Below are 23,655 nucleotides of genomic sequence, written 5' to 3'. Positions count from 1 at the left end.
ATTTCGCTATGCGCGTACTGCCAGGGTTTGTAAGTTGTGGGACTGTTTGCTTATAAAGTCTCCATGTCATTTGGAATTTTGATCTCCATAACATTCTCGTGGATTTGATTTAGTGCTATTTTGGAGTGGGTCCTTTTGGAATGGAGATGTCTGTTTACCAAAGCATACTTTTTGTAACTTACAATTCCATGACACCCTACAGAAATAATTCTTCCAAAATAGATCCAAGTTGGCTATTATCCTGCCTTCCTGTCCTGCCTGCTATTTAATACTCTGTCAGCACACACACACAGCTTCCTCTGGTGATCTGGAAGTTTGTTTTTGTAAAAAGTCCCTGATAGAGTCATACTTCCTGCAATGATTTGATTTAATACAACATCCTTAATCCTAAGATTTGATTGCAGATGAAAGAGTATAGTTAAATTACAGTGAATAAAAAGAAAAATCACTCTTTTGAACTCCCCTCCAATCACCTTCTTGGAAGCTTTTTAGTTTTTCCATAATATTGAGGACATTCGCAATAATAACAATAATAGTAATGATAAGTTAAGAGGTCATATTTCCGAGCTCAGAATCAAGAGCTTCTGATTTATTTTATTATTAATTATTATTATTATTATTTTAGGGAATAGGTACTTTTTAATCAATTGTGGTTGCTTCCTTGAAGTCTAATTTTGAGTGGGTTCCACCTTTACTTGAATATTTTTGAGGGGTGAAATTGGGTGTCTTCAGGGGGTGGGAATGCCTGGATATTAGGTATGGTTTGGCCTCGAATGAAGCAAAGCCCCCGGTGAAGTACCCATCATGAAGTGGGGGCTGCCAAGCAAAAGCTGGTGATGGACTCTCCGGTTGACTCCCCCATCTTTGGCTTCGCCCACCCAGCGGTCATTGGGAATCCATCCTAACCATCAGCCTGATTCTCTAGCACGGGTTGGGAACCAGGACTCCTGTATACCATGTGGCAGAGGGCTTTGAACCCATTATTCTAGGCCTTTCCTCGATAGACAGCCTCAAAGAACATGCTGTTTTGTGCTGCACAGACTGTATCAAGGACCTCCGTGTTTTGCTGAAATTTACTTCTTTAATGGAGCAAGCCAGGGAAATATCTTTCTGGAATACTCCCTTTCCTTACTGCCAGCTGTATGAAAACTGTTGCTTCCAAATGAAGGGACATTTGTTTGCTGCTCTTCTAGAGATGGGCATAGCTTAGGATTATGTAAGTACTCTCTGCAGGGGTGTCAGACTTAGCAACTAAAAATACAAGACATTAAATTTGAAATATTTTCTAATTGGCTGTGCAATGTTGTAATTTTTTTTTTTTTTGGAAGGGGGAATGAATACAGGACATTTACGGCATCTTAATAAAGTCCCTACAGGATGCAGGACAAAAATCATTAAATACAAGACATATCCTGTAGACACAGCATGCTTGGCATTCCTTGCTCTGGTTTTATCATTATTATTGAGAGTTACATGGCTTTACCTACACATATGACGTCTTCGGCTTTTGTACTCCTGTATCATTATGTCCTTTGACTGCCACAATCAATTATTGTAATTTAATTAGGAATTAACTAGCTACTGCAATTTTCAGCTGTTTCTTGGTTTTCTATTTCCTATACACGGGCAACATACCAATTAAAAAATAAAAATCCTTGTCCCTAAATTTTGGCCACTTAAATGTTCCCAAGTTACTAATTTGACTTAATTCTTCTTAATCCACAGGATCATTTGATTTGGTAGAGTAGAGAACAAAGATGAAGAAGGGCCAGTGAAGCGCGTGTGAAACAGAAAGGAAATTGAGCTCGGCAGAACTGGCAGAAGATACAGCTGAAATGGACTGGCTGAAGCCTTATTTCTGCCTCCTGTTTCTTTTCCACTGAGTATTCATCGGAAAACTTTGGTGAAAAAGTTGGACTTCAGCCATCAGTGTTTCTTAAAGGCTAGGAAATTGCTGTCCACGGGCCCAAAGAGGGGTGGGCGGCCCATTCTGAGTAAAGATAAACTGAAGTTCACAGAGGGTGAAATGTAGGTAGTTAATCAATTGGGAGTGAAATGTTAAACTTTAGACTTTCAAGTGTGTCTTCCCAGAGGAAGAAAGCTAAGTGCATCTTGGACCTATCCAGAGTCAAATGCTGGAATTCAAGTGCACACCACGGAACATGGAAACCAGGAGTTGACATGCTAACATTTCATTAAAAAAAAAACACCATCCCAGTAGGCTTTGATAAAATAAATTGCATTCAAAATGACTTGCTTCAAATGTTTAACAGGCAAAGAAAATTCTAGCAAGAATGAAAAACCAAGATTGAGAGACTAGCAGTCTTCATGATGCCACGCGGTCAAATGTCTGACCCTTTGACTATAGTGACAAAATACAGAACCAAACCCGAAGGTGAGGATGATTCTTTACTGAGCTACCAAGGCAAAGGCCTAGAGCCTTCTTTGCTTTTTGACTCTCTTTCCTTCTTTCTCCAGATGACATGAGCACTGAGGATCCAACCAAGGGAGAAAGAATCATACAGGAGTAGAAGTGTCACTTATTTATATATCTTAATTTACATTTAATGGTATCAAAATCACCGTCAATTAAAATAGAAGATTCAATTCAAAGAAAAATCAAATGAATCATTGTTTAAAGTCATCTCAAATCTGGTCCACTGGTTCACGGCATTTTTCACCTTAAGCCAGTTATTTTACATTTCTGGAGTGCCGTCTGCTGCTGTGATTTCCCCTTGTGTGAGGAAGGGAACCAACATGTGACTCCGCCCCAACTCCAAAGGGGTCTTCTTGGGAGGATCAATGAGTGAATCTTGGCTATGCTGTGTGGGACCACCGACGACCAGGTACCAGGCACGTACAATATATTTTCTTATTGAAAGAAGACACAGCTTGCAGATTTACACTGATTTGCTGCTATTTATTTTGCGGTTTTTCAAACGGAACGGGGCATTCTTGAGTGGTCTAACTGAGAAGACCTGATGCATTGGAAATGTTTCAAAATGCAAAAGCCTTTTTGGGTCAACAACATTCCATTAGTTTGATTACTTCTTCGTTAGCTGTTGAGCGTGAGTCTGTTGCCGTCAGAAGACTGCCCAGATGTAATCAAACAAGTTTGCCACCTCCATCTTTTGTGAGTATGTTAACACCGGAGTATTGTGTACAAAGTAATAATAAGTAAGGCAATGCTAACTTTCAAACCAGATGCAAGTTTAGAACTATTTACAGAATATTATATTACAATATGATTTATTGACTTATACAAGTTTTGGCTTTTAAGATACTGCATATTTGTTTTGCATATAGTGCAAAAGATCAAATGATCAAGTCCTCCAGATTTGGCTGAAATAGTTATGCTAAATGAATAAACCAAAGATTTCTCCATCTCACGCTACATCAGTGTACCAAATACAATGTAAGTATGGAGATTCCTAATCTTGATCACATTCAAATTAGCACTGATGTAAATCGCGTAAAGAATTTAATAGTGCAACAGAAAACCTGTAAACATGCCTCTGGCATTATTTTCCTGTCGATTATAGCACAATAGACAAAAAAAAAAAAACCAAAAAAAAAAAACACCCCACATATAATAACTAAAAGAGCTAATGTCTAACTAAACTAACACAATTTCTTTTAAGAAATTAAAACAATCTGCCATTAAATTATCAACAGAATGAGAGAAAAAATTCCTGAATAATAAAAGAAAAAGCCTCTCGTGCATTGAAATTGCCCCTTCAACCTCTAGAACCAACTTTACCCCGGCTGTTCTTACATCTGTGTTAGATGGTCGGCTCCAGGTCAGAGGTATCAGCCACATCTTCTCTTCCATGGAAGGACATTTGAAAATGTGTAAGCATAAAGATAGGACCACATTTGCTTTAATCCATAGCATCATTTCACTGATAACCTGAATCCAGATTCATGTCCCCTTTTTCTGAGCCCCAATGTCCCCATTTTTATAGAATAAAACATATGTGAGCGTATTGTCGAGGACTTGCTCTCTTAATGGCAAATGTCTTTCAACTTCCACAATTATGCTTGAAAAGCCAGGGTGTGCACGCATGTGTGCGTGTGCCTGTGTGCACATGTATGTGGGCTCACGTGGACGTCTATGCAGTGCCGACCCACCTACAGTCACGTTCTTCTTGCGTGAATACACAAGTCTGTCCTGGTTTGAATGAAATGAGAATTCACTCTCTACACAGACAGCCAATCCCCACCCATGTATATTCTTTGCCCTAAAGAAATGTGGCTCCTGGCCCCTAAGCTCTGCCGGGAGCAAAATGTTACCCTGTACCACTTGGCTGCATGAGATTTATTTAAATACTGAGGGCATTCTTCACATAGCATCAGATTTTCAAATTTGGTTCATGCTTCAAGGAATCACCTGTATATGAATTCATTAACCTCAGCTGTTCTTGTTCCTCATGGCCCCGTCCAACCCTGTGGACGTCAACATCTGAGCAAATTTCCGATTATAATGCGACTTCATTTTTCTTTTGTGCTAACTCTAGTCAACAAGCATGTGCTTGGCATGAGTGAGACAACCATTGCTCTCGAGCAATTTTTCTCAATCTTGGGATATCAGTGGCAGTTCCTCGGCAGACAAGGTATTTTAATAGACAAGGAACGAAATGGCTGATGAGACTATTGGCCCATAATAATAAGCTGCAGAGAGAAGGACAGGTCTGGAGGCCATGTGGGTTTGGGACGCAGAGGGCGCTGTGGCTTCAGGAAGTTCCCTGGAAAACTTTCCAGAGTGGACATTTTTCAGACTTTCATTTGTATACATATGACTTGGCGGTCTCGTGAAGATACAGGCTCTGGCTCTCTAAGTCTGGGTGAAGCCTGAGAGTCTATATGGCTAATAAGCTCCCAGATGGTGTTGATGCTGCTGGTTTGTGACCTAAGGTTTGAATAGAAAATGGCTAGCACATTCCAACAAAAAATTACTGTGGACAAAAGAGTCAATTCCATTTGTATATGTTTTCACAACTGTTAAGTCCTGATTTGTTCAATTTCACTGTGTACAATTAAACCTGATGAAAACAGGTAAGAATGGAATTATTATTTTTGTGAGCACAGGGTCCCCTCGACTCTATTACCAGATAGCCTCCAATAAAGATAATATTTTCTGCTTGAAAAGAGGGTGTTGTGAAGCAATGACAAAAGGGATACTGAACTGCATTTCAACTCTCGGCTATAACGTCTTTCATACCTGTTTTGAATAAATACCTTAAGTTATAGCTGATATCCAGTATAGAAATGCATTTCCTTTCAAAACCAGCATTGCTAAATGCCTGTCCACCCAGAATGACATATTTCAATTGTCCTACACCAAGGTTTTGGAAATACAGCCCCATATTAGAAAATAGGAATTTTGAGAGTGTGCTTCAGACAAAGCATTTTAAAAAGGAACCTTCTCAAAGGTGGAAATGCTTGCTCAGGCACCAGATCAAAGGGAAAAAATGGATTTTATATGTCTGCACAGTTTTTTAGAGTGAATCCACACAATTTCATTTTCACAGTGACCTTTGCATTCGAAGGGAGCTCAGACGTGGAAACAGCTCACAGAGTTAAACCCGGGGCGACCACCGCCATCAGACGTTGCTCTGTTGTAACAAAAGTGTTCTCAGTTCCCTCTCCCTCTGATCCTCCTGCCTATACTTCTCCTCAAGTTTCTGCTTCTCGGAATCCGCGCAGTAAAAGGTACAATCTGGGCTCTTTCGGATCTGTTCAAACTGACTGAAATCAGCCACATACTTTCCATTTTTTGAGAGAGAAACCACAGGCACGAACTCGAAGCCCCAGTAGATCTCCTCTGGAATATAAGACGTGCGGCTCTGGCATACAGCGCTGGTGGATTCCACAGTGGCATTGAGGAGGACCACGAGCTCGAACTCCTTCTCCTTCAGGTTTTGGGGTGTGAGATCTCTCAGGGGGCTTGTCTCATCCAGTACGTGGTAGAATGTCATGGGCAAAATGAGGAAGGGGCTCTCTGAAGAGGAGTCCACGTGGAATTTGACGGTGGCTTGGTTGAGCAGAATCCGTTCCCCCTCCTTAGTGACGTGGGTCTGGAGGAGCTTGCCGGAGAGCTGGCACTGAATCAGAAGGCTCTTCCTCATGTTGGCCACCTGAATCACCAAGCACAGCTTCCCATTCTGCTTGGTGATGACCGCGCAGTGGCTGAACTTGATGGTCTCTGCCCGCTTTTTGGGTCTGGCGATCTTGGCCAGAAAGGTGCCCGTGATGAAGATCTCAATCAAGGTTGTGATGACCAGCTGAGCAACCAACAGGAAAATGGCATGAGGGCATTCTTCCGTGATGGAACGGACTCCGTAGCCAATGGTTGTCTGGGATTCCAGGGAAAAGAGAAACGCTCCAGTGAGAGAGTCCACTTTCATGATGCAGGGGGTGTGATTCGAAACATCCTCCCGCAGTTCTAAATCCCCATGAATAAAGGCAATGGCATAGTAGATCACTCCGAAAAGGAACCAGGTCATCACAAACGTGGCGGCGAACAGGGTGAGCTTGTATCTCCACTTCATGTCGATGACGGTCGTCCACAAGTCTTGAAGGTAGAGTAAGTATATGCCATCCACTTTGTCAATTCTCACGTTGCTGTGCCCACTCTTGGACATGACTCGGGGTCTGCTGGTCTTGAGTCCAGCTCCTGCAGTGTGCTTCACCAGGGGAGCACTGGACATGCCGATGTGAATGGCGTCCATTGTCAGGCTGTGAGAACCACCCAAGGAAATAGCAAAGAAAGATGTTCCATTACTGTCACATGTAGCAGAACATCCAGAAAACAGAAATAGGATAATCACGTGAAATACGTAAGAATGTATACAGACGTATGTAAGACAGGAGTATTTGGAAGGCAAGGTTGGTCTACTAGTACTTGAGGAAGATGGGAGGGTGGAATGGGGAGCATGGATTCTGGAGACAAGCCAACCTGGGCTAAATGCCAACTCTCCAATTTGTTTGCTGTGTGACCTGGGGCAAGCTATTTAACTTGTCTGGATCTCAGCTCCCTAATCTGTGAAATGGGAGTACAACCTACTTCTCAGGTTTTTGCGATAGTTAAATGAGATCATAGCTAGAGAGCCAAACAAAGCCTTATGCTCAAAAAATGATGCCAATCTTCTCATTGCGAAATCACACTCACATGCACCTAATCCACTGAGTATTATGAATATTTACGTATAGTCAGCAAGCACAGATTTCCAATTCTAGAAAATTTACACATAAGTTGAGCATAGGGTCAGTACTGATATAACTAAAATGTACTATCTATAAGATAATTTTGATATAGCAATAGAGAATATTAATACAAATTTTTAAAAGTTCAGTAATATTAATAAAATCTTTAAAAACTTACCCTTTCGTGTGACATTCTCTGCAACAGAAATTCATTCCCCCCCCCATCCAATGAATAATTTAGAACCCATGACCTCTTTAGTTCTTGAAGACATTAGAAAGGACTAAGTTATCAACCAAGCAACAACAAACAGATAGCAAAAACACAACCAATCAGTAGTTGGTTGATATGCTGGTTATCAAAATGTCACATTAGGTATGATGTTTAGGTATGTTACAAAATTTCTGCCTTACTCCTTTCGAACTGACTAGAACCCACATAGGAATCTCTCGTAGGGGCGCCTGAGTGTCTCAGTCATTAAGCTTCTGCCTCCCAGAGTCCTGGGATCAAGCCCCATATCGGGCTCCCTGCTCCGCTGGGAGCCTGCTTCTTCCTCTCCCACTCCCTCTGCTTGTGTTCCCTCTCTTGCTGGCTGTCTCTCTCTCTGTCAAATAAATAAATAAAAAATCTTAAAAAAAAAAAAAAAAGCTAAAGAACAAGTAGGTAAGGACAGGCACCCAACATTATGGCAGAACAGACCCACCTAGAATCTGGGCTCCCACGCTGAGTGCCAGGGAACGCTCCCCTCTGCACCAGCAGACAGGAACAGGCTGGGCGTGAGGCCCTCCAGCGTCTTATACTACCTGCCTGGTGACTGAAATCAGTCACCCTACGTTCCTTGAAAAAGATAATGTCAGTGATTACAGGGTAACCCTACCTGGTTGGCATGGTTTTGTTCTGTTTGTTTTGTTTTTTCACCTCATTGGTATTTTAAGGATAAAGGAAAAATCCCCCCTTTAAAAAGGAACTGGATACAGTGGTCTGTGATTCATGCAATAATCTTTGCTGTTAGAGCAGCATTAGCTCAATAGAAGTTTTGGAAGTAATCTTCTGGGCAAACCCTTTCAAGGAAACTGAAACCATCCATCAGAGGCTAACACTTGTTGAGGGTGCAGGCAGTTGTTGTGCTTTTTAATTTTCCTGTTATATTAAGAGCGTGTCATTTACTGAATGGCCCTTGAAATGATTTTTTTTTTTCTTGGAAAGGAAAGTTACTTTTTCATTTGCATTGCAAAGAAGGACCCGAAGCAATTCAGAATTTATTTTCCTTGTTGAAGGCTATTCCACTTCCTTGGAGATCAGTTTAGAAGAAAAACACAGGCTGTAACTGATGAGCCTAGACTTTACCAGCCCCTCAGCAGCATTTCTCAGGAACCAAGAGGAAAGGGCCCACCACGGAAGCTTGGGAACGAAACGCCATGCGGCCATGCCCAAACGCCTAGGCAAGCTCAGAACACGAGCACCGCCAAAAACAAACGCATCTTATGCACAAGCAAATGCATGCACTTTTGAGAGAGAGAGAGAGAGAGAGAGAGAGAGAAACTGCTAAGGGAAAGTGCATGCCATTCAATCCACTGAATAAAAACAGAGACTTATGTTTTCAAGTGTGAGTGACACACAAGTGTCCTGAGGGCACGAGCGAAGCTCCAAGCTCAGCTGTCTGCCAGATTCTGGAAAACTTGGCCCTGTTTACGTGAAGGCAGTGCCATGAAGCTTCTGTTTTAACCTCTCATTAAAAGGGGCAATGGGCCAGGCTTGGGGTGAGCTGGATCTTTTCCCTCTTTCCGCCGAAAGCTCTTTTGTTGCACTTTTGCACGTCTAGTGTTGGAGGTAGAGACCCCAATAGCTACCCGAGGTTGGTGGTCTTACAGGGGGAACAGACCTAGAGCCTCTGGGGCGGGAGTCTCGGTTTTAGCATCTCTCTCTGTGGAAAAGAGTGGCTGCAGGACCACACTCAGAAGGTAAACACCTTTTCCCTCCCTCTCAACACCCTGTGCCCTCAGACTGTTTACTACCTGGTCACTCCCTCCGCGGGTCAGAAGGCGTCTTCTTCAAGGCAGGTAGGACGTCCTCGCTCCCCTTCACTCACCTGGCTACCATGGGATTCTGCTTCTGCCTGAAAGAAAGAGGCATGTGTGGAGTTCACAGGTGTTTACAAGGAGACCGACCCAGGGAAACTGACCCTTAACCGTTCCCCCAGGGCTAGAGCCCTAACATTCACCTTTCAATCCCTGATAATCTGGCATGCTGCCCGGAATAGACCAAAGGCTCAAGGAATGTTTTAAGAATCAAATTGAAGCCCCAACCACTGCCTTCCCTATAGAATTCCCACCCTCTGGAGGGATCTCAATAGTAAAACACCCTGGAAAGAGTGGGTTAACTCACCCCCATTGAGGCCCACTATCAACTGACCAGCAAACAGGGAGGCAGGAAGGGGAAGTGCAGAGGAAGTAAACAGTGAGCATTGGAAGGGAAGAGTCTAGAATATTTTTACCGCCTGTGGAAATGCATTATTACTGTTGAGTCACAGAACATCAGAGCTGGAAAGACTGTCAAACCCGAGGCATCAGACCCACATTTTTCAAACAAAGAAATAGACCTGGGAGGTTGGAGTGACTGGTCTGCATCACAAAGATGGTTCCAGGCAGAAAGAACAAGGTCCAAAGTCTTTAAAAGGTAGACCGGAGTTCTTGTCAGTACGCCACAAATGCCCCTTCAGCCTCCAAAGTTTAATGTAATGTCTTCTAAATTCAAAAGGCTCTTTTGCCTCCTCCTTAGATCTCCCCACATTTTTGTCTGTCTTACACATAGGGGTACACATACCTTTCACACTTCCTTTCTGATCCACCAATTATTGTAAATAGTTACAATAAATACTCTCTGATCATGCCAATAGTCCCCGTTACCAACCTGGGTAGCCTCTCGCACACTCAATTCCCCCAGTGTGTTTGCGGTCTTTGGCCAACGATGTCTCATCTATTTCCGGCTGCATCTATTATCACTGTAATCCTCATCTGTGAAGATCCAGCATCTCCTTCTATGTGCCCATCAATCTTCCCCATGTGCTTTGTCATTTACACTTCGCCATATGCTCTGAATTTACAGTATTGTGTTCTGCAGCACCCTTCCTTCGTGAAGTCTGCTTCATTGTTTATACACACTCTCATTTCATATAATTTTATGTCACTGCCTTAGATATTTTTTTCCTTAGTGATTCTTCAATCTACCTGGCTTCACTTCTAAAGCGTTAAGAAATAAGAGCAGTTTCCCAAAGCTAAGGATGGAAAGAACACTAAAAGATATTCCCCTCTCCTCTAAATTCCCCGATCCTATCTCCACAAATAAGCAATAGTCCCTAGAAACCATTACAGTTTTCTTTAGTCACTGGAAATTGTATTTATTTCTCCAGTGTTCATTATATTTGTTCCAGCCTGTGGGTTGGGATTGTAATCTTACAACGGTGATATCTTTATTGAAGTGAAGTCCTGGAAACTACTGAATGGAGAGGTCAACATTCCTCTCCTACTTCAAGCCAATCACACACACATGGAATGAAGTCATTGATTGCCTATGCTGTGGAGCATTTGTTTTCTAGAGATTAAGGAAAGAAAAACATATTTTGAAACAGAACTAAAGGGTTGGCACATTGAAAAAGGTATTTAGTTATATGAAGAACCGAACTTCCAGTCTTGGGGACAAAACAATGAGAATGAAAAAATGAACGAGAGTTCCCAACATTTCCTCAGAGAGGACAAAATTCTGTCAAAGAAAGAGGGTCTTAACGAGAAGATGATCAAAGAAATCAGCCACACTGAGCCCGAACACTCTGACCTATCAGAGAGAAATCGGTCTATAAATGACCAGGAAGCCACTGACCAATTAGAAGAAATATGCATGCCAATAATAAGCATGAATAGAATCAGAATAGAGTCAGAAGTGGTCCAATGTAGGAAAGATGTCGATGAATAATAACAATGACAACAATAAAATCAAGATTCTGATAAGTTATCATCATCGTCATTATAAAGAGATAACACTACAACACCGTGTGCGACCATTGTTTTCAATGCCTTCCGTGCGTGAACGTAATGAGCCCTCACCCCAGCTCCATGAGGCAAGTGCCATCATTATCCCCATGAGGAGGAAACAGGCACAAAGAGGTTAAGTGTCTCACCCAAGTTCCCAACAGCTGGTATGTGGCAGCAGCGCCCCTGTGAAGCTCCCAGGCCTACCCTCCCTGCCCCCTTGACAAAGGTGCTCAAGTTTTAGCTGCATCAGAATCACCTGGAAAGGTCAGAGTTTCCGATTTCAGTAGGTTTGGGATGGAGCCCAAGAATCTGTGTATCTAACAGCTTGCAGGTGATGCTGCTGTTCCAGGAACACACACTGAAAACTACGCACTGGGATACACAGTTCAGATGATAGCAATAGCTTTCCCTCTTGCTGAAGACCCTTAGCCCTCATTTCCCCTGAGCATCCTAAAATAGCACTGTTGCACATAGGTACGGAAAACGTCTGGTTGTTCATTTTCAGAAATGTCCTATCTCCACCATCCTTATAGATGAGTGCCAACTACCCCGTGGGCCAGTGATAAATACTGATTTTTTAAAGCATTAAAGAATGATTTTTTTCCCCCTCCTAGTTAGTACAACACTGATTCCTTCTAAAAACTTAGTGTTCTGTTGAGTCAAACTTTGGGAGTTTTCAATTTGCCCGTCCTGATAAAAACTTCATTCTGTGTTCCCTGATGGGCAGAAAAATAACTCACTTCCATCTACAGAAAAATAGCTAATAACAAACTAGGGAGACGGCAGAGTTCCTCAGCCAAAGCTCGAGACATTATTCCACGTACCTTCACAGGGGTGGGGAGGCACTAAGTGATGAAATCCAAATCAAACCATAACTTTGGATTTCCAGATGCAAATTGCAATTTGAGGGGATCTGACTTTAAATCTCTATCGAAACAGTTTCCTGTTTGTAAGAAAAGTTGCTTAAAAAGCTTCTTTGGACATCAAGTATTTCTAACAAAATAGTCTTGGCATGATCTGTCTCTTAGCCATGGATCCCAAATACCTGGATTAAATTTCACTTTAAGGAACCATGGGTTTAACTAGTAAGTAGAAAAAGAAATGCTCGACAAGAATGTACTTGGGGTTCACTGAACTCAAGAAGTTTAAAAATAATTGAAAATAAAATCAGTGAGGCTTGGCTGTCCTTTCTTTGGATCCTGTGTCTGTGGCCACACAAATCTATGTGCTGGGACCTTTGGCTCTGGCCTCCCGCCATAGTCTTCCCTGCTCTTCAAAAGCAGTCTAAGACTTGCTTCAGTGCGGCTGGTCTGACTGTTCTTTATGAAGTCGTCAACTCCATCCATGTCAGCTGAGGACACGGTTGCCTGCCCAGGTGGCCTCAGAAATGGGCATGTCTACTGAAAACAAAGATGGTGGACAAAGTTGACTTTCAGCAGATTCCCAAAGGGTGGCTCTTGAGTTCTTATCTATTGGGGAAATGACTCTTTTCTTCTACAAACTCATTTTTCCCATCAGGCCATTGAGTACTGAGAATGTCTGGGAGTAATGACAGCTTCTGGGAAGCAGTGGAATCGGTCCTTCTTGTCGATAAGAATCTTAAGGATCTGAGGGGAAGCACCTGTCGAGATGATGGGAAATTTGCAATTGAGTTTCCTCTATCTTGCTCTGTATTTTGAAGTTAAGAACCTGGATCCCAACTGACAAAGTTAGGGTCATTGTTGGTTATTATAGCTGATTGTGGCTTCCAGTTATGCTGCTCTTCTCTGCTGGGTCCATCTATAAGGAATCCTTCCCTGGACCTGCCCTTGGGGGTGGAGGGTGGAGAATCTGTTTCCACCCTTTTGTGTCAGATGTAGTCATGTGACTGTGTTGGCCAATGGGGCATGAGCTGCAGTGACTCACGCCACACCTGAACAGAGGTGTCAGACTCCTGGCAGGGTCTCAGGTGGGTCTCAGATGGGCTGTTTCTTCTTCTGGGGAATGGGGAGGAGGAGGCACTGAAAGCCGAGCTGCAGCTGAGCCAAAGCTGACTTGCAACATGAGTGACAAAAAACTCTGGTTGCTTAAGCCACTGGATTCTTGGAAGTGATTGTTACTGAGGCAAAATCTAGTGAAAGCCTGACCACAAGGACACCCTTGCTACATGTTTTTGTGTCTTAGGATTATATGCCTGACCTAAAAGATACTGTATTTTAAACGAAATATGGAAAGTCTTGAAATACCCTAATGTAAACTCTGAATGTTGGTCTATGACTAAACACTGAATAGAAAAAGAAACTCAAATCTAACAAGATTCAAGTAGGAAGAAAGATCTGCCTGATCTCTAAGGACAACATAGGAAAGGCGAACAAATTCTCACTAAATTACTTCTAAATCAACATTTGAGTTTATCTTGACAAGACAGCTTTGCAGGGCGAGACAGAAGGGCCTTAGATGCTATCACTCTAATATTCTGTCGAACAGGAAGCCCTCAGTTAAGGTGATGAGAGACACACATTATCATTATATCCCTGACAACTTTCATTCGGGAAGGGGATACTTAAAAGGGAACAGGAACTTTCCAAAGCAATTACAGCATTTCATCCTTCTCTTTACCTTGTGAAGAAAGTATTTTCTCAATTTTCTAAGTGAGGAAACGAAGCTTAGAGATATAAGATAATTCACACATTTCGTAGAGTTAATCCATGGAGGGCCTTGTTGGCAAACCAGGTCTACCTGTCTCTATAGCTGTGTTCCTATCTGGCCACTGTACTCCTAGGTCATCAAATTCAACTCAAAAGAGCATCTCTACTCGTGATGAACTTTGGTGCAGCATAAGGTAAGTTCCTGCTCATTACATGTTAGTATCCGTTACAGAATAAGTTGTTATATTTGATTTATTGTTGATACCATGCTAGACATTATAGAGGTGCCATATATTACTTTAATTCTCACATCGATTCTGAAAGAGGTACTGCTACTGTTTGAGGATTCCAGGTTAGGAAACTATGATGCAGCACGAGGTTTGCTGGAGCCTGTACCCCATGCCTCTCATCTCTAATCCATGACTTCTCTAACTTCAGTGGGCGTCAGAATCACCCAGAGGCCTTGAAACAGGGCTGGGTCCCACCCAGAGTTTCTGATTCAGTAGGTCTAGAGTGGAGCCTGAGAATCTGCATTTCTAATGAATTCCCAGGTGACGCTGACCCTGCTGGTATCGAGACCACACTTGGAGAGCATGACCTGTGCTCTACTCCACTTAATGAATTATAAACATACGTAGGAAATTCATAAGCACATAAATTGGGTTGTCTCAAAGTTCAATCTCATTACCTTCAAACAAAAGACTTAGCCCTTTGGTGTAAGAAAGAAGAGAAAGTCAATGGGGTTAAACATACAAGTATGGTAGATGCCCGGTAGAGTTTTCAATTGCCGGAAGTGATCTAAGGGATAGAAGTTCAAGTATGTGATCGTGGGAAAAAATGAGAAATTTGGGGGGAAAGGAAAGCAACTGATTGAAAATTGCCCAAAAGTTTCATCCTTCGATGGTGGGTATCATCCTGGAGTTGGATTTCAGGGTTCACTGGCCAAGAACTCAGAGGCCTAAAGCATGAACCTGGCCTCTATGGCTGAGCGAGCTGGAGCTGAAGGGCGTTAGCAGTCCTTTGTTAAGGATTCTCCCAAGTGTGTGGTGCAGGCATTCCACAAATAAAAAGATTTGTACTCAGATAATTTTGGGAAGCTTTGCTTACCAAACACCCAAACAGCTTGCGGTCTGTACCCATTTGAGATGGATGCCTCATGGCTGTCTATTAAAGGGTCTGAGAAGTCCTGCTGAACTCTATCTGGCATTTATATAACATTTGAGAAGTGCTGATCTGGTCTAAGCTCTGCACTTTATATCTGGGGGAAAAGAGGATCAAAAAGTTGGGTGACTTGTTCAAGGTCACTGAGCTAGTGGCAGGATTTGGGGAGGAAGCAAGGCTTTGTGCTTCTCAATCCTTCTGACAGGCAGCTGTCTGTGTTTGTTGTCAGAAAATACCTTGAGATGAGCTGTCCTTCTCACTGGATACTGATGACAGGGGAGCAGAGAAGAGGGTGAACCCGCCCCCCCCCCCAACAACTGCAGCATCAGTACCACTTAGAAGCTCATTTGAAATGGCAATTCTTCAGTCTCACACTTCGGCTACTGAATCAGAAGCTTTGCAGGTGCTGCCCAAAACCTGTCTTAAAAAGAGCCCAACTTCTCCAAGGATTATGTGGCCAGAGCTTGTCAGTGATGGCTTGGTGGGTTGGAGAGGTCTTTCTTTTGGAAACCGATGAGTACTCCTTTAAAGACAAATCCCACATTTTGCATTGCATGTGAGTGTCTGATGATCCAATTTGCCTCTGCGGTCAAATATTTAGCCTTTTCCCTATGTTTCCATTCCATTATTATTGTTTCAAATTCCATAAGTACGAAAAAAAATCCTTTTCCATCTCTAAATGTGGTTTGCATAGTTATACCCTTTCTTCCTCAATGCAGGTTCTTTTTTTAAAAATTTTTTTCATTCCGTAGAACATCAACCTTTCTCTACGCGGCAAAAATAAGTTTAAACAGACGCAGGGTTCAACAGGAGACTCATTTTCCATTTTCCATGGCAAAGAATCTGAGCACTGGAATAAGGCAGAGGTATCATTTGCAGAATATTTTTGTAAAGACAGTTTAATTTCAAGCCCTTTATTTGTGAAAGAGCTGGCTAACCTAAATAAAACATTATACATCTGTCTGTTGTTACAAGTGACCAATTTCAGCCGAACGTTATTACTTAATAACAGCGAACTTTCCTGTAGAGTAAGAATGTGCAGCAGCTAAAATGGAAATTTCCTTTGGTGTACTGCCCTTCATCTCTCCGTGCCCCAACATGTGAAGAACTTGGGTAATAAGCATACTCTCCCCTCTAATCACAGCATGGCTTGGACATGCATTGTTGTGGAATGACTGGTAAAACAGGAAAATTTATGTCTGAGGGGAAGAAAAAAAAACCCAAGGCGAATTGCGTTGCGTTAGCCGCCCCAACGACACTGCCCCCGATTTTCTTTTCAGGGGACAGAGTTCTTTAACTAGCTCACGGACACTCGCTTACTATTCTTGTCTGGATTTGTTCAAACGTAACACAGAGAAGGTGACTCAACATTGTCCTCTTCAGATTTTAGATAAGGAGAAGAAAAGGCAGAGCTTTGGGATTGTCTGACCGTGACCTAGAATCATCAGAACGGAAGGCATCTGTCTTTGTAGACGGTGCTTGTAGAGGAACAAATATTTTATTTGGTGTATTCTGCTTAATAAAACTCAAACTGAGCGTAGCTGGAGCATTAAGAGAGGAAGAGAAACATGGGAAGCAAGCCAGGACGTTCGTTTTCTCTCACTTCATCTCCCTGCTTGAAAAGTCGCTTGAGACTAGAGCACTCTGTTATCACAACATATCATTATGTAATTTGCAAAATTTCAAGTTGATTTTCCCCTTAATAAATCTCTCACTCACCGAGACATCGAATCCACCACCTTTAGCCCCTCACATCTTGCTTTGCCGCACATCGGTAGTATTTTTTATTCTAATGAAGGCATAGAAATATAGAAAGAATATCACATTATAAATATACATACCGATTTCAGGCTGGCTTGTTTTTCCGGCTGCAAGCTGACGACTTTTTCTTCTGTTTAGAATTAATTTGGAATTGTTGGTCTCCCTCAGTTGGTGGTTAATGGCCTTTGGTGTGACTCACCTGGAGACAAATGTGGAATTCTTGTCCTTGGTGATTTCCATGCTCATTATTATCGTGATTAGAACCTCATCGCAGACAAAGGAAATTAGGACTTTTGCTTGATTTGGAACCAGGTTATTTAACAATGGGACAAGCGTCAAAAGGTTTTGAAATTCAGTTTCACTGTCGTTCTGAACCCTGACCACGTTCTCTGATAGAGAAACCGGCTATCACAGTATCTCAAGGGGACACCGTTTACACCCCAAATCTTGGATCTGTGGTCAGTTTACTTGAAGAACTGGTCATGTATCTGAGTTGTCCGCTGGTCCCAAAGTCGAAAACATAGATGCTTATGATCACTGAGTGATATTAAGAAAATCTCAAACCTCAAAATCCCTTCCCATTCAATCAAAGTCTTTGAGACTTTTGGAGGTTAATGAATCTCCATCAGTAAACAGTGTAAGGAGACACTTTCTAGCCATCCATAGTTCATTAGCTGGAGGACTACCGGCCCAGTTTTGGTGTTTTTAGGGTTGCTAGGTAAAATAGGAGATGCCCAGTCAAAACCAAATTTCGGGTGGACAACCAGTAATTTTCTAGTATAACTACACCCCATGCAATATTTGGTATATACTTATACTAAAAATTATTCATTTTTATCTAAAGTCCATATACATGTACTATATAGATATAGTATAAAGGAGACCTATATATTTTTTTAAAGGTATTATTGATTGATTTGTCAGAGAGAGAGTGCGCACAAGTAGGGGGAGCAGCAGGCAGAGGGAGAAGCAGGCTCCCCGCTGAGCAGAGAGCCCAACGCGGGACTCGATCCCAGGACCCTAGGATCACGACCAGAGCCAAAGGCAGATGTTTAATGGACTGAGCCACCCAGGGGTCCCAAGGAGAACTCTATTTTTATTTGCTAAATCTGGCATCCCTCGGGAAGAGCAAATGTATGCTCGTTAGTAGGTCAGAAGGTCAAAAGATGTAGAGACGGGGTTTCACGTACAGATGACATTCTTAGGAGGAAAACCACCCAGACTTTCCCAGTGCCGGGAACCCTGAAGACAAAGGTAATCACTGTGGGATGAGAGTGTGGCCATTTCACGCACGGCTCACCAGAGAGCTCAGAAAGCATAGCTAGCTAGTCAGTCTCATTTTTATCTTCCAGCTCGGGGTTCCTTGACCATTTTTGTGTTGTGGTCCTTCGGGTCGGACTGCCTTCTCAGAATGGGTTTAAATAGATAAAAATAAGCTCAAGAGGAGTACAAAAGACACCAGTAATAATAAAATGCACTCATTAAAGCATTAAAAAAAAAAAAACCAAAACTGGGCTTGTCTTTAAGCATAAATAACTAAGGGTGGGCATTTTGAAGGTGTGCGAGCTGAAAGCTTATTTCAAGGTGTCTGAAACACATGCGTTGTGAAGTGGAAAACCATGATTGCTGCTCTGACCAAGTCACAGTTGGGGCTGGTAGGATTGCAGTGTGTTCCCCATTCATAGTAGAAAAAAGGTATACATTTTAGTTAGAGGTGATTGACAACAAACTGCTCCACCCCCTGCCCCAGCCTAGGTCATGGACATGCCTGAATTCTGCCCCCGATCTCTCCAGGCTCCGTGGACCTGGGGGAAGCCCCGTTGTGAATGAGGCTCCAGAGTTCAGTGCCTTTGATCCCGTCAGAGAAATAAGGCCAGTGTCCTAAATCCTCCTTGCCTGATTGTAACATTTTTAGTGATCCTTGTTTCTCTTAGAGGAATAGCCGGGATCCCTAACAATTAGAACCACAGCTCGTTCTTTTCCAGTAGGACATCACTGCATGGCCCAGCGCTGGCAGTGACCATGCCACGGGGACTGGAACGACCGTACCCCTGGCGAGACAGCCCAACACCCCCTACTCAGAAGCAACGGTACACTTTCTTCTTCCATGGAAACAAAGGAGGAAAAGACAGCTCAGATACACACACCACCCTCTGTCTTTAGAGCCTGACACGTTGCACTTCTCAGAATTGTGAAGCTGGATTTTTACAGCAAATATACCGTTCAATCGCACCCAGCTTTATCTTGCTGTGATTTCCTCCTCATTCTTACCAGGAAGAAAGCAAGCTACTCATCTACAGAAGTAGTCATCCCGAGAACATTCCCCTTTGTGAATCCTCCAGCAGCCCTCACTGCTGACAGCACCGGTCCTACACACTTCTGCACAGCCAAGGACTCGAGGAAGCCGGGCTCTCTCTCCCTCTTTATCTTTGCTCCCTTCAGAATGTAGCCTGGGTGCATACTTGCCTTTTCCCTGTGCCCTCGATGCCCTCCGACCTCCTTGTCTTGCACATGCCATTCCTTCCTAGAGGTCCTCATTCCCCTTCTCCATTAACTTCCACCTCTGAATATTATGTCCGCTGTACTTGAAAAAACAAAAAATAAAACACAAGCCCTTCTTCAGAAGCATCCTAAAGGTTAAGAGTACAGAGTCCTGCTTCTGTTAATAGTAGCTGTGTGACTTTTGACAACTTACTTAACCCCTCTGTGCCTCAGTTTCTCACCTGCAGAATAGTGACAATAAGAACTCCTACACACGATAGGGTGGTGTGACGTTATAATACACAGAGCACCACGAAGCTGTCTGCTCACGCTAATTATTATATAAGCGCTATTATCATTATGTGTTTGCAAGAAACAAAACATACAAAATTTGACTTACCAAAAGGAATTCTGTTTAACAAACATAACAGCAGAGGGTTAATATTTTGGTTATAGAAATTCTTGCAAGTTAATAAAAAAAACAATGCCCCTCAAACAGCAACCTTTATAAACATACACCTCAAAAAAATTAAAAAGCTGAAAACTCTGAAGATACTTCGACAGTGTTTGTTCGTTCATTTGCACACCGAGAGATTACTGAGCACCTGTTATGTGCTGAGCCCTGCACTGGGTACTGGGACTCCAGCAGTGAATAAGACTAGTTTGGTCCTTGCTTTTCTGTGGTTTATAGTAGAACAGGGAAGGGAGGTATTAAATAAATTATTAGATGAATTTTTAAAGATATTTGTGGAAAGAATTAGGGAGAAATTCAAGAGTGAATGAGAGAATAGAACATGGGGCGTTTAATACATCCTAGTCTGCGGTCCCAGGAAGGCATTAAGGTGGAGACATAAAGAATGTGGAGCACCAGGCAGGTAAGGAGGTGGGCTAGGAGTGAGAAGAGTGTCCTGGGCACAGGGACACATGGCGTTTGCCAAGGCCCCAGGCAGCACGGAGTTCCCGCCTTCCAGGAAGTAGGGAAGGGCATCGAGTAGGGGGAGTAGAGCAGGGTCAGGCAAGAGCTTGGGGCAAAGCCACACCATGCAGGGCTTGGGGGGCTCCTTGAGGACCGTCACCCTTGCCCTAGGGGAACGAGAAGCATCTCAGTGTTTCAACCAAGGAAGAGAGGATCAGACTTGCTTTTAAAGTCATCATTTCTGGGACTTCTGGGTGGCTCGGTCAGTTAAGTGTCTGCCTTCAGCTCGGGTCATGATCCTAGGGTCCTGGGATCAAGTCCCACATCGGGCTCCTTTCAGGGGAGCCTGCTTCTCCCTCTGCCTGCTGCTCCCCCTGCTTATGTGCTCTCTCTCTCTCTCTCTCTGACAAATAAATAAATAAAATCTTAAAAATAATAAAGTCATCATTTCTGGCACAACATGCAGAATGAAGTGGAAGGAGGCAAGCACAGATGCTGGAAGTCTAGTTAGCAGGTGCTTTCAGCAATCCAAACTCTTAAGTCCCGATGCACGCACAAGGACAGCATCAGTGGACTGAGAGGAGTCAGGGGCTCTGGGTGTCCTGTTCCAGATAGTCAATAGATGCCTCTAACAGGTGGGGTGGCAGGTGAGGTCTCAAAAATAGCTCCTGACCTCCTGGCATGAAAATGAGGTGGATGGGACAGAGGTGACGGGTTAAAGTAAACGTATTGATTCAGAGGACACTGGATCTCATTCTGGAATTTAATAATCATTCATATGTTCTCAGGTCCCATCTCAGAACACTGATATTCTATGTGTGTGCAGCCCACTCTGGCACACAATCTCGGTACAGAAGGAGGACCCAGCCCCGCCAGAGGTGAGGTCTGCGGGAGAGCTCTGGGGGAAGCATAGGACAAATGTACGCAGAGATAAGACCTGGGGTCTGGGCTGATGTTCAGAGGAGAGGGCTGGACAGGAGGGCCGCCTTTATGCTGACGCCTGCAGACGGAATTGGAAACACGTAAGTGGATGAGATTCTCCCAGACGAGGAGTGTGGGAGAGGCAGTCCCAGTCTGAGCCTTGGGCAGCCCCGGCGGCTGGCAGAGTAGGAGACCCGGGGCCACGGGGCCACGAAACACAGCTTGTCATTGGTCGGGTCATCAGAGATTTGTAAGGACATGTCAACAGTCCATACTGACGAGGTTGCCGAGATGAATGGATGAAAGGCTTCATATACGGCTTCCAAGGGCGTCATTTGCCCGCTTTTTCTGGTACCAACTGACAATACGTTCAAAGTTTAAAACTATTTATTTACACTGTTCGACCCAGTGACTTTACTTCTAAGAATTAATAAGCAGTGTGCGTTGGGATTATGTACAAGAATGCCTTCCATGTTAGTTATAATGTTGAAACATTCAAATCAACCCGCATCGCCAGTAAGGCAGAAATGATCTTAAATTTATAAAATATTTGTAATCTGAAATATTGTGCAGGCTTTAAAAACCATGGCACAGATGCTAACCATGTTGGATTAAAAACATGTATTTGAAATCACTTAAAAAATAAAAAATAAAAAAATAAAAACATGTATTTGATAAACCTGGACATACAGTGTGTTTGCTCCGTGTTCCCTCTCTAGGTAAGATTAAAATGAAATGCCTCTAAAATGTTAATAGCAGTTATCTCTTCAAAGGAAAACAAAATTAGGAAGGTTTTTCAACCACACTTTCCATTTTTATGCAGTTAATCTGAAAATTCAATTTCCCTAGTACAGACCATTCCCAAACATTCCAGATTTTACTGTAAATGAGAAATACTTACTGTGCCCTACTGAGAAACTTTCCACACACCGCTGTGGCCAAACCGTATGAAATAATTTATGTTCAGAGACGTTTAGATCGCACAACTCCAAGAACCCAGTGTTCAGTAAGTGTTCAGGGTTGTTATTTCATGTCAACTTAAGGCTTCCTTTAATTGAGTGAATTAGAAGAGTTTGCATTTCACTCAAGAGGCATGCTGATAATGCGGGTCCCTTTAGCCCTAATTCCTGGCAACCTCCTATTCATCCCGCAAGGCCCAGCTCAAACACCACCTCCTTCAGCTTCCAGGGAGAGTTCCTCTTGCTCCTTTCTTCTGCTTTTTGCAAGTTGTTCCTGCCTCACGATGACGTTTAAATGTTGCTCTACTGATGCATTTATGAGCTGATTCTCCTTAAACCCGGCTCAGCGTTAATTCATCTTTTAACCCTAATGCCAACACAAGTCCTGCCACATGCAGGGACCCTGACTGAGGGAAGAACAGGGCAAAGATGTCACGCAAGTGAACTCCCAGCTGTCCAGATTTAGTAACCGGCGAAGCTCGTTTAAAGATATGCGAACTGACGTCGTAGGTCAGAGGGGAGGCCAGTCCAGAGCCAGGCACCTCGGAAAGGAGAGGGTACAAGTACGCCATTGACTTGAATCACCGAACTAGAAATGAAGGTTTAGACTTTCTATTTTGAGTCGTAGCTCAAAGAATATCCTACAGGATCCTGCCTTGAAGAGAAAATGGGTTTTATATTTCTCACACTGATGCAATTGACAAGCACGAGAGGCATCAATATATCCGACTTAGCCTAACAAATTACCTTCTATGGTTTCATGTTCCATGAGGCTCCAAGCACACTGGCCATCGTATATAAAAGGCTGTAAGATCCCTTTCAGCAATAGCTCTCTGTTTGCTTCCTGAGAACGGGAGTCTCTGACGTTTTGTGTCTCAGGAATCCAAGAGCAAGGAAGGCATAGAAGTACTCAAATTGAGTTTCCACTTCATCCTTTTCAGTGTTTATATGTTGCGTATATTTTAAAATGTACATAATATATTATTACAGGACAAAAAGTGTGTGCATCATGCCTGCAGGTCCCAAAGTGTCCGTGTGAGTGTGTGTGTGTGTGTGTGTGTGTGTGTGTGTGTGTGTAGGGGGACGGTTCATTTTTCAATCCTTTGCTTTAGACCAGTGCTTATTAAACCTTAATGTGCAGACAGATTCCCTGGGGCTCCTGTTAAAATACAGATTCTGATTCAGAAGTTCTGGGCTGAGGTCCGAGAATTTGCATTTCTAACAAGCTCCCCAGCGACGAGGTGGCTATACTTGGGGTTGCAATCAGCGTTTTGCAACCACAGTTCCTCATCGGAATGACACAACACAGAACACAGAAAATGATTTCGGGGACTGAGTTGTCTCCCATGGATGGCCATCACCAGCTGTGGGGGCCAGGAAGGCTGATTTCTCTCACACGCCTCTGTTGTGCAAAGAGCTTTACCTATAGGAGAAAGTTCAAGGTCACTAGCTGACCTCATTTAAAAAAAAAAGAGAACATTAAAAAGCATCGTAAGCCAGCCTCGTAGTCAGTGACTGTTTTCCTGTGTTGGCTTATATTAGGAAACCTCCTTTACGAGAAGCAGAGCTAGAAACCAATGCCTTGACCACTCCTATC

The 23,655-nt window shown here is 43.1% G+C and overlaps 1 protein-coding gene across 3 annotated transcripts in view; it reads right to left on the bottom strand.

Moving 5' to 3' along the window:
* Positions 1–2,528: 2,528 nt before the first annotated feature.
* The window catches only part of KCNJ15 (potassium inwardly rectifying channel subfamily J member 15), a 73,276-nt gene continuing 52,149 nt past the window's right edge, over positions 2,529–23,655 (bottom strand). For all 3 annotated transcript variants that reach the window (XM_026503402.4, XM_057306738.1, XM_048215160.2), the window contains 2 exons: positions 9,220–9,320; positions 2,529–6,738 (listed from right to left, as the gene is read on the bottom strand). In XM_026503402.4, coding sequence (XP_026359187.1) covers positions 5,604–6,731 — 1,128 coding nt within the window. In that variant the 5' untranslated portion in view covers positions 6,732–6,738; positions 9,220–9,320 and the 3' untranslated portion in view covers positions 2,529–5,603. The remainder of the gene's footprint in view (positions 6,739–9,219; positions 9,321–23,655) is intronic.

Source organism: Ursus arctos, unplaced genomic scaffold, assembly GCF_023065955.2.
Source record: "Ursus arctos isolate Adak ecotype North America unplaced genomic scaffold, UrsArc2.0 scaffold_4, whole genome shotgun sequence".
Lineage (NCBI taxonomy): Eukaryota > Metazoa > Chordata > Mammalia > Carnivora > Ursidae > Ursus > Ursus arctos.
This window is presented reverse-complemented; position numbering and strand designations above follow the sequence as displayed.